Source organism: Octodon degus, unplaced genomic scaffold, assembly GCF_000260255.1.
Source record: "Octodon degus isolate 3935 unplaced genomic scaffold, OctDeg1.0 scaffold00091, whole genome shotgun sequence".
NCBI lineage: Eukaryota > Metazoa > Chordata > Mammalia > Rodentia > Octodontidae > Octodon > Octodon degus.
The window spans coordinates 10,221,225-10,232,545 of NW_004524667.1; the positions used below are offsets into that span (position 1 = coordinate 10,221,225).

The following is an 11,321-nucleotide window of genomic DNA, read 5'->3' on the forward strand; positions in this document are numbered from 1 at the left end:
CACACTCACCGGACCTGGGCTAGGACTGGGTCTGGATGTATTCTTAAAGTGGCTAGCTAAACACGGGTTTATTAGAAACAATATATTCTTAAAATTTTCAGTTTTGTTTCACAAATAAAGCTTTAAAAGTAAAATAATTTGCCTCAAATTATGAGACTAAACTAAAGATTCTGAAAGTTCATAGTTTTTTGTGTACATTTATAATGCAAAACTCTTCAATAGAAGTAAATGAGTATTTATTTATTTTTTATGCATTTGATACAGAGTCTCACTAGATAGCTTGGACTCGTAGTGATCCTCCTGTCTCAGCCTCCCCAGCACTAGGATTACAGGCATGTGCCACTATGCCCGGTTATGGTGGCTGGCTCGGGTCTGGGCTGTCATAGCATGCAGTATAAGGGATCAAAGCCAGGTCCTTGTGCTTGCCTAGGCAGGCACTCAGGACTGCTGAGCTATCTCCACAGCCCAAGTTAGTATAACAAAGTGAGATTCCAGTGTTAGCTATACGGTGGATCATACCTCTCATATATAAATTATTCACAATATTTGTATGTAGGGCAATTATTTTACCCTTATAAGAAAATCCTCTATTTAAATTAATAATGAACTGGAAAAGTCTAAAATAATTTAAATCTCTTAAGATATGTGTTTCCCAATAGGAATCTAATTTTTCAGAACTCTAACAAATGCTGCTAGTACACCAAAGCTCTATGTGTGTGCATGAACTTCCATTTTGATAGCCTCCACCTCTCCAGTTGGGCTATAATGCAGCAAAATGGCAGCACTATGTTATACCTGGTCATGGCTGGCTTCAATGGAGCTTCCAATAGCATGAAAAGTCATCTGCACAGGAGCTAAGGTCAGACAGGTCACATATTCTTTGCCACTTTGTCTATCACAGTAGTGAACCTATAATAGAACACACGCAATCTGCTGAATGCTACTTTTAAGAGGAAGCCAGTTGCAACAGGTTCCTTTTCAAAGTGTCTAGATTTCAAAACAAATTCAAATGATTTATGCAAAACACATCAAATATTTTAAGTCCTAATGGAACCCTCCAGTATCCACAGAAAATCCTTAACTATACTGAAAATCTCTAAGAGGTTTTAAGGGAGTTTAGGAAATGCTATACAAAATTACTTTGTTAATGTCTAGTAGAAAAATTTACAATTGAAAGTTACACCTATCTTTAAGGACCATGTTTCCATAATATATACTGTATAAAGGACTAGAACATAAGTAAAGTCACAGTTCACTTCATTCTAATGGAGCTCTGCCAACCTGAGCTCTTTCTCATCTTTGACTACGTGTATGTGACTACCACTTATTGGTAGTGACCTACTTCTATTTCTATATTATAGTCCTTACAAAATCACTGTTGAAAAAAATACATTTATGTGCCACTGTACGCTATTTGAAGATTTAACATAATCAAGGGGAATTAATTTGAAATGGTTTTCAAAATGCAGGCCTAAGTGAACAGAATATTGTTTTTCTTTTAGTTAAATACAGCTAATCATTATTAAAACCACATGTAAGACACTGCACTAGAAGGCAAATGGAAGCGAGGACAAATTGAGTCCATCTTTGCATTAAGAAAATTTCTACCCTTCCGCTATCTACTTTTTAAAAATTGTGTTTTTTAAAAAAACTGTTAGCAAACAAAATAGTAATAATATTGCTTTGTGATAAATTAATAAAGCTATCCTACAGAATAAAATGGGTTTTTACTAATTACATTAGGGGAAAATCAATTCTTTTTTTGGCAGAACCAGGGATTGAATTCAGGCCCTTGTGCTTGCCAAGCAAGCACTTATTCTACTGAGCCATCTCCCCAGCCCCAGGAAAATTAATTCTATTAGTTATACATTGCTCAATTTTTTTTTGAGGTTATGAGCAGAATATATTTATTGAGGGAAAGAAACTCCTGTCCAAGAGAGGAACAGGAGGGGGGGCCACGAGTGAGTGGTCCCCTGCTCAATTTTTAAAGTATGCACAGATTTAGAGTAAAGGCTTAGGTGAAAATTTTGAATTTGTGTGGAAAAATAGAACATATATTAGTCTCTCTCTGGTTTTTTTTTTTTTTTTTTTTGCGGAACCAGGGATTGAACTCAGGCCCATGCGCTTGCCGGGGAAGCACTTATTCTACTGAGCCATCTCCTCAGCCTCTATATTAGTCTCTTGTCTGAGGTTTTATTCTAATTGCTGCATAATGCCCATATTTTTTATTACAGAATATGGCCCATAATAATTTTGTCATATATAATATGGATCTGACTGAAAATTATAAGGATATGAATCTAGTCTAATGACTTCATAATTCAACTTTTTAAAAACCAGTAGGGGGCTGGGGAGATAGCCCAGTGGTCTAAGTGCCTGCCTGGCAGGCACAAGGACCCAGGTTGAATCCATGGTACCACATGCCATGCCGGCCCTGAAACGGGGTGCAATGGTGAGTGCCTGTAATCCCAGCACTGGGGAGGCTGAAATAGGAAGATCACTATGAGTTTGAGCTGTGTATGTAGTGAGACCCTTTACCAAATAAATAAATATCTCTTAAATAAAATATAAAATGAAATAAAACAGAAAAGCAGTAGGGCTGTTAAGAAGGGTCATCATTTCCCCTGGAGGTGGAGAAAGTTGCTCCTGGGAATCTATAAGAGTAATTTAGAACTTGAATCAAGTCAATATAAAAGCTTTGTTTCCAAAGTACTGTAAAGATTTTGTTATAAAAATATTGGACAACAGTTTTAATTCACTGTACTATATCTCCTGAGAAAATTGAAAGTTTAGTTAATGTAAGTTCAAGAATGTGGAAGGGTTGTTTACTGCACATCAGCTAAGTATGAGGTGAAAAAATGGAACCTATCACATAACAATTTTATGCAAAAGCCAATAAATGGTGACACTATAATAGCTACAGTGCATAAGCATTTATGGTACCATTAAAATATTATATGTCTGATATAGTGCCATTATAAAACATGCTCTTTTAAAATTTAATAAAGTATAATCACCCATTCAGCATCAACTGAAAGTCTGTATGAAAGACACGATACTCTCTTAAATACAGTCAATGAGCACACATATGTCAGCTGGCTGACTACATTTGTATTTTTTCTCTTGGAGAAGTGAAAATTTAAAAATACAGAAATGCAAAAAAATCCTAGTCTAAAAAATAAGCCCCAAATTGTGTTTTGGTAAGTGGCTCAGACATCATTACTGAAAGATTTAACTTTTCTCTTAACTATGTCTAATTCACTGTAAGCCTGACAGTACTCAATAAAAAGTATATATGGACATTCCATACTAGGGTATATATAGAGCTTGGATAAATGATAAATGTAAGGATGCACATAGTCCCACAAATGTCACTGCTAGTTGTCCTCAATGCTCTTCTGTAGTAACTGTTAGTTGGGTACGTGGGTGCTTAGAATAAAGACTATTTCCCAAACTCCCTTGTAGATATGACTAACCAAATGACCAGGTAGAATGTATAAAAACATTTCTATGGTACTCTTATGGTTTGTGTCTAGTTGTCTCCCCCAAAGCCTCACGTAGGTCATGGGGCAGACGCAGCTGGAAGAGCAGTGAGTGGCTTGAAGGGCGGGGCCAGAGAGGTGCAAACTGCTAAACTGGCTAGCCTGTGCTTTCTCAGAAAGGTGGAGAGGGTCATATTGGACACAGCAGCACCCTAGCCTCTCCTCCAGTGTCTTGAAACCTCCAGTAACTGTGAGCTAAATAAACCTTTTTTTCACTCATTTTGAGTGTCAGGTATTTGTTCCAGCAATGAGAGAAGAGTAACTAGACAGAATTTGGTACCAGAGTAGTGTTGTTGCTGTGGCTAAACCTGATCATGTGGATTACCAGCTTTTGGGACTGGCTGAAGAGAAGAGATAGGAAACGCTTGGAGATGTCGCCCACAAGAGAAGCACTAGAACAGCTTTGGCTGTTCTGTAGGGGAGATTCTGGTCATAGCTCAGACCAGAAGACTGATAGAAAGCCAATAGGTAAAGACCAAGCTGGAAAGGTTTCTGCTGGAGAGGACTGCACTGGTTATTGGACTCCAAATCATTTGTTTTGGCTTAGCAGAAAGTTTGTCTGAATTTTGTCCATGTCCAGAGACTTTGCCTGAGACTGAAATTAAACATGGAGGACTGATTAATCTTTCAAAGGAAATCTCAAAGCAGTCAAATATTGGGGCAGTGGCATGGCTGTTGTTGGGGGCTTTCAGTCAGATTTATGTTGAGCATCAAGTGCAGAGTCCCACAAATGTCACTGCTAGTTGTCCTCAATGCTCTTCTGTAGTAATTGTTAGCTGGGTATGTGGGTGCTTAGAATAAAGACTTTATTTCCCAAACTCCCTTGTAGATATGACTAGCCAAATGACTAAGTAGAATGTATATCAAACCATTCTATGGTACTGTTATCGTTTGTGTCTAGTTCTGATATAAAACAGTGTGAGTTTTGTATCAGCAGGATGATATAAAATGTTGTGAGTCTGGTCAGAAAGGAAGTTTCAATAAAGCTGTGGAATACAAAGATAGAGCTGAAAGGATCTCCATTGCCAGGAAGGAATAAGAGAATGGACAGGATGGCCTGAGAGCATCACAGGAGGTGGAAGGTTCTCACCCTTTGCAGCCTCAGAATCGCAATGGTAAGGGACTCTGCTTTGAGAAATCCGCAGAGCCCCATGTTCCAGAATGGAGGTGGTGGTCACACCAGGTTTCAGAACAGCGGCTGCGGCCACACCATATTCCAGAATGTCACTGGCATAGAGAATTTATTCCTCGGGATCAGATCCAGTCACTCAACCCCTACAGCTGAGAGAGAGGAAAGCCTGGCTACTTCTCTAGCTGGCAGCAGACCTTGGAATCATCCACATGGCGTTGGTTTTGGGCACATGCAGAATGCAGGAGTTCTGAGGTTAAGAAGGCTTACACCCAAATTTCAGAAAGCCTGGGAGGCCAGGCAGTGTGCCCCTGAGAGGGCAGTTTGTGAAGGTGTGAAAGAGAAGCCTATTCAGTGGAAACCCCAGAAATATGGAAAAGCCAGGAATGTGGATTATCTAAGGAAAACTGTAAAGAGAAAGCAAAGCCGGCCTGAGAAAGAAGCCATGGGAGCTGCAACCACCAGAAGTGCGACAAGGGTGGAGCCCCATGGAGCTTACAATTTGCCACAGATTGCTTCAGATGTTCCACATGGAACTATAGGACTTAATGTTTGCCCTTCTGGATTTTGGACTTGTTTTGGCCCCAGTGGTTTGCATCCTCCTGTGTATACCTTTTGGAATGGTAGTGTGTATCTTGTGCCTTTGAATGTTGGATGTATTTAACTTTTTATTTGTACAGGGGCTCACAGTTGACAGTTTGCCTGATTGTGGAATAGACTTGGGACTTGGGACTTTTCAGCAATACTGAAACTACTGGGACTTTGGCAACTCTTAGAGATGGACTAAAATGGCTTTTGGATAAAGGGATGTGTGTGAGACTTTGGTTTCCAGGGGCAAAATGTTATAGTTTATGTCTAGTTGTCCTCCCAAAGCCTCATGTAAGTTATGGGGCAGATGCGGCTGGAGGAGCAAGTGGCTTGAGGGGCGGGGCAGGAGGACCAGTGTGGGGCTCAAGGGGCGGGGCCAGAGAGGTGCAAACTGTTAAACTGGCAGCCTGTGCTTTCTGAGAGGTATGGAGAGGGTCATCCTGGACATGGCAGCACCCCAGCCTCTCCTCTAGTGTCTTTAAATCTCCAGTAACTGTGAGCTAAATAAACCTTTCTTTCCCTCATTTTGAGTGCCAGGTATTTGTCCCAACACCAAGAAAAGAGTAACTAATACAGGTACCTTTCCAGAAATTTTGAAGAGATTTCAAGTGTATGCCTTTTGCTGTTCTTTTTAACTCATTTGCTAATTTGATGCTGGGAGAGCAGATATTACAATCTTTGACCATGAGGACACCTAGATATGGTAGAGAGGTGGGATGGGGGGGGAACCCAGGTCCTTGAAGGCTTCACAGACAGAACTGCGTTACCAGCCCTAAATTGCAAGCTTATAAAATTTTGCCTGGGCAAAAGCTAGTACTTACTCTGTTTATATTACTGGGTTTTTTATTACTCAAGAAGGAACCTAGGGCTAGACACAGTGGCATATACCTATAATCCCAGCACTCTGGAGGTGGAGGCAGGAGGAATGCCATGAGTTCAAGGCCTGCCTAGGCTATATAAGCAAGTTCAATGCCAGCCTGCACTATGAGACCCAATTTTAAAAAAACAAAAAAGGAATCAAATGCTGATGAGATGTTTCTTGTTCCAGAACTGACACCACAACCAATCACAAAAGGAGTTACAGAGAGCTACCAACACTTCGAGGAAGGCCCTATTCTATTCTCCACTCACCTCATAAGTCAGCACAACTGGTTTGATCACAAAGAATTCATGATGGAACAGGGCGGGGGAGGTGAATGTAAAGGAATCACGCAAACTTTCAGCTTTATGACAACAGTGTGTTCAGCAAGTGGGGAAACTCTAAGGGAATAGCTCATAGGTAGTGGGAGGACATCCATATACAAAGGCAACATTTTCTGGTGGAGGGTTTTCTAATATTGAATCTGTGGCACCCTCTTTCAGAATTACTGACAGTGTTGACAAATATAAAAAGAACTTGCTTAAGAGTCTCAGGAATACAGCATACCTGAAAAAACAAAAAAGACAGAGGAAGGGGCCAGGGAGATGGCTCAGTAGAATAAGCACTTGCCTGGCAAGCACAAGGGTCTGAGTTCAATCCCTGGTTCTGCAAAAAAAAAAAAAAAAAAAAAAAAAAAAAACTACAGAGGAAGACACATTCACTCCAGATTTTCATGGCCCTTGTAAGGAATGAAAGAAAATCTGCTCAGGAGCCAAGAACAATGCAGGCAAACAAATAACACCTGACAAGAAAGGGAGCTCAGGGCACGAGTCACTGTTTCTCCAAGAACCACTGTTGCCTCTCACCTCTAGAAGACCACAGACGTCACCTCTGAGGAAGCCACAGTGGATGAGGTCCGGATGCACCACTGAGCTCAATCTGCAGCCTGAACATGTAGCTTTACACTGAACTGAACTAGGATTTTGTTTGCTTGTTTGTTTGACTGATAGGCTGGTGAGCGGACTGAATGGAGCATACCACATATGCGAGGCAAACGCTCCACCACTAAGCTATGCTCCAGCCTGTGAACCCTATGGGACTGGCCAAAGACAGTACACAGGAATGTTGAGTGGGAGAGTTGACAAAGCATACAGTAAAGTAGTGACTGAAGAAAACTCATTTTATAACCCCAACTAACTAGAAATAAAGAAATATTATTTCCTATTTTCCCCTGTTCAGACTGCCTAATCAGCTAGATAAATGTGGAAAAAGATATAAAAATATTGCTTGAGGACCCAATTTCAAATTAAACAAAAATATGCTGATGAAAGGCCTTAAGAGAATAACACTTCACATACTTGACCAATGACTCATAAAAACAAGTTCAATACAGCTCTCTTCAGGTATATATTTTCTTCATGGAAATAAAAACAGGACTGCTCATAAAACTGAATTTTAGAAAAGTGGGTGACACTTCGAAAGTCACCCTTCTAGATCTAAAAATGATTTTTATGATTCAAAGCATCAACAAAAGCCCGGAATCTCAGAACACCGCTGAATAATTAGGGCAATAAATTTCTATTATGTTCTATAATGCCCAAGTCTTCAGACGGACTGGGTAAAATCTTTCTGCTAGGTCAAATCAGTGAAGCATTTCTATAATTATAGCCCTAAAATTTCCAGTATATACAGTGTAATAGGTCTCTGGTTTTCATGAAAGAAAAATGAATAAAGTCGGTTTTAGAATATAAAATTGCTTATGCTGAACATTCATTTTTAATGAATCATACAATTTTGCTTCTTTAAATCTCTAAAAGAGCAATGGCAAACCTTTCAAGGTTTTCAATAATACCCTGCTGCTGTATGCATGACATAGGTCTGCCATCACTGCTCAAAGGTATAAGCAACTGATTATAATACTTGTTCTGAATTTATAACACCATCAACAGTTACGAACTGACATTTTGCTTTTCTTATGAATTCATAAAAATTATTCCACTAAGAGCTGAATTACAAATTTCAATGCCAAATAATATGGCTCCACCTGAAATTTGCAAACCTACAGTCATTTTTATTTTAAAATGACTTTCCTAGATTGTTTGGCAACTCATTAAACTCAAATGGCAGATATTCATTTGCTCTTTTGTGTGTATTTGTTACAGGGCCTACAGGGTGTACAGGATCTCACTACGTAGATTGGACTAGTAGTGATCCTCCTGTTTTCAGCTTCCCAAGCACTAGGATTACAGGCACACACTACCATGCCCAGTCTCATTTGCTGTCTCAGCGCACGCACCCTGGGAGCGGCACCAGCATGGCATGCCAGGGATTAAACGCTGGTCCCTGCGTTCTGTCTAAGCAGGCGCTTTAGTCTGCTGAGCTATCTGGCTGGCCCCATTTATTCTGACATTGGTCTTGCCAGTCTAATGATATTCTTTTCCTAAAAGAGGCACACATCATTTCAACTATTTATACTTTAAGAAGGTAGTATAAATCTTAGAATAATTTATAGAAGAAGCTACTAAGTATGTAATTTTTTTCATGCCCATTTGAAAATATGTGGGGTCATTCAAATGAATATTACTCTCCAAAAAACAGTTGAATCCAACTGTCTCCTGCCGAGCTGAAGTTCCTTGATGTTGCGGGACTACTAAATATTTTACTAATCTCAGCAGGGAGCTGGTTAACTGCCAGTCTGTCAGATGTTTTTAATGGCCATCTCCTGTGGGGACAAAAATGAGCAGGGTGTGAGAAACACTAAGTTTTAAATAAAGTTGTTCATTAGACCCTTAAGGAATGATAAAGGCCTGTGCTTGCAGGAATCAGTGTTAAGAGAACACAGGTTTGGTCAGCATAGCTCAGGTGTGTTCACTGTCTGCCTGCTTTACAGAGCAGGCAGCCACACCACTGTTGTCACAGCACAGAAGTCCTCTCCAGAAGAGGAAGACAACAAGGAGCAGAAGAGCCACCACTTAGCAATAAATCTTAGGATAAGCAAAACATGCCTGGCTTGCACAGCCTGTACACCAGCTGCATAAAAGAACCTAAATCTTTATTAACACAAAGTAGCACATTCTTAGCAAGGCATGAGGCAGATCTGATAAGTAAGTTGGCCTTAAACTTTTATTTTTTTTTAGAAAATCTAAGGGTATAAATTATCTTGTTTTTCAGGTCAAATGCAGACAATACTGCAAATCTACATTATGCTAGTTCTATGCAAAGTAATTACAACCAATTATTTTATTCATGGGAAGTATTCAGAACTGTGGCTGACTTGTGGTTAAATTTTATTGAAATAAGTACTAGATATTCTTATTACTATAACACTTCCCATAACTATAAGTAGGATAAAAATATCACAAGATATATATACATTCTAATTGGACAATGTGTTTCTAACTTCCTCTAAAGGTTGTTCTGTAATTTCATTCATAACTTACAAACTAACAATATATCCACTTGTTTGTGACAGAAACATAAACATAAATCCAAAAGGTATGATACTGTAAAAGGTAAAGAAACTGTTCAAAGGGAAGGAACAACTGGGATGAGGGAAAGGAAAAAAGAAGGAAAGAAGGAAGAAAAAAATATAAATGTACAAGATATCTTGGATCAGGCTGGCCAGATAGCTCAGTAGACTAGAGCACCTGCTTAGGCAGACCCAAGGACTGGGGTTAGATACCTGGCCTGCTGTGCGGCCCCACCCACGGGGCCCACTGAGACAGTGAATGAGATTGGGCATGTTGGCACGTGCCTGTAAATCCCAGCACTTGGGAGGTTGAAAAGCAGGAAGAATCACTATGAGTCCAATCTGAGTAGATCCTATACTAAACACATTAAAAAAATAAAATAGCTTGGATAATTGTACTACTGATTTCCATAGGTCTACTGAAAGGAGCAGTTAATGCTTAATTTTTTTTCTTTTTAATTTTTTAAATCAACTTCATATGGTTATACCTGGTGATCTGAAAAACTGGTTTGAAAACAACAACAATATGCAATATAACAACCATTGGCGAATTCCTATCATTTTGTTTAGTGAAATGTTGTATATTTTCTAATTTTTTATTTTTTTCTTTAAAAAATATATTTAACATAGTTACATACTAGTATTTTATTTGATAAGTAACCATTTTCACTATGTTTGCAATGAACTTACCACAATAGTGCCCCTAAAAGGAGAGGGACAAATGAGTGAACAGAATCACATTACCCAGACTGAGGCTACCTGTAGTTTTCTTTTAGAAATTTTGCATTTTAGGTAAGTTTCAAAATTTACATGTTATATTTGGTGTTCAAAATCCGGCAGCAATGTATTAAGGTTTTCTTCTGGTAGAAGCCCTGGATAAAAATGAACTAACCAAGGTTAAAACAAAAACATGCTGTTAGCACTGATTTGTTTTGTAGCGAACCTGGAGATTGAACCCAGAGCCTCATAACATGCGGGGCAAGTGCTCTACTGTTGAGTGACACACCCAAATCTTGAGACAGCAGCTAGGCCAACAGACTTATGTCATCACGCCCAGGAACAAGAAACGATTATTTAATAGATAATTTTATATCTACTAGAAAAGGAGCTTCCTTCTTTTGTAGCGGGTACACATTTGCCACATATTCATTTACAAATGTTAAAATAAGTCATATTCAGATGGCTTTGTAAAGAAAAGCTTTTTGAATAAGGAAAACTTTTCCAAATCAAAAGCAAAGTCACCTATACAGGCATTATTACACTGTTAAAGTTAAACTAATGTGAACTCTTCGGGGGGCAATCTACCTTTCAGGTATTAGAATTCGATTGCACTAAACCTCACTTCAAAAAAGTAAGTGGGTACAAAAGATAAGACTTTGCAAATATTTTCATTATATACTGGCTTAATATCACTTACTTTTTAAACAAAAATTTAGGAATATGGTATTTTCTAGACAAGGAATCATGGATTTTAGAAATACATATAGTTGTATATTTTAATACATATAGTTGTATATTTTAAATATAGTTGTATTTAAAATTATACATAATGACAGGAAAATGAATAATGTGGGACTGTCTTGCTTCAAGGTTGTATATGGTGAGATTTTTGGACTTATGTGTAAACATAAGAAGTATATAATTCTTTATGCCTATTTTTAAAATATATTCTAATTTTTAAATGTTTTTTTATCATATTCTGTAGAGACTTAAAGTTCAGCATAGCAATACTCA

The 11,321-nt window shown here is 38.6% G+C and overlaps 1 protein-coding gene across 8 annotated transcripts in view; it reads right to left on the reverse strand.

Moving 5' to 3' along the window:
- Positions 1 to 11,321, reverse strand: part of Stau2 (staufen double-stranded RNA binding protein 2) — a 353,933-nt gene that overhangs the window by 103,571 nt on the left and 239,041 nt on the right. For 6 of the 8 annotated variants that reach the window (XM_023722370.1, XM_004637548.2, XM_023722373.1 and 3 more), the window contains one exon: positions 796 to 909. The exons of the other annotated variants lie outside the window; for them this stretch is intronic. In XM_023722370.1, the coding sequence (XP_023578138.1) occupies positions 796 to 909 (114 nt within the window). The remainder of the gene's footprint in view (positions 1 to 795; positions 910 to 11,321) is intronic. 8 annotated transcript variants of the gene reach the window in all.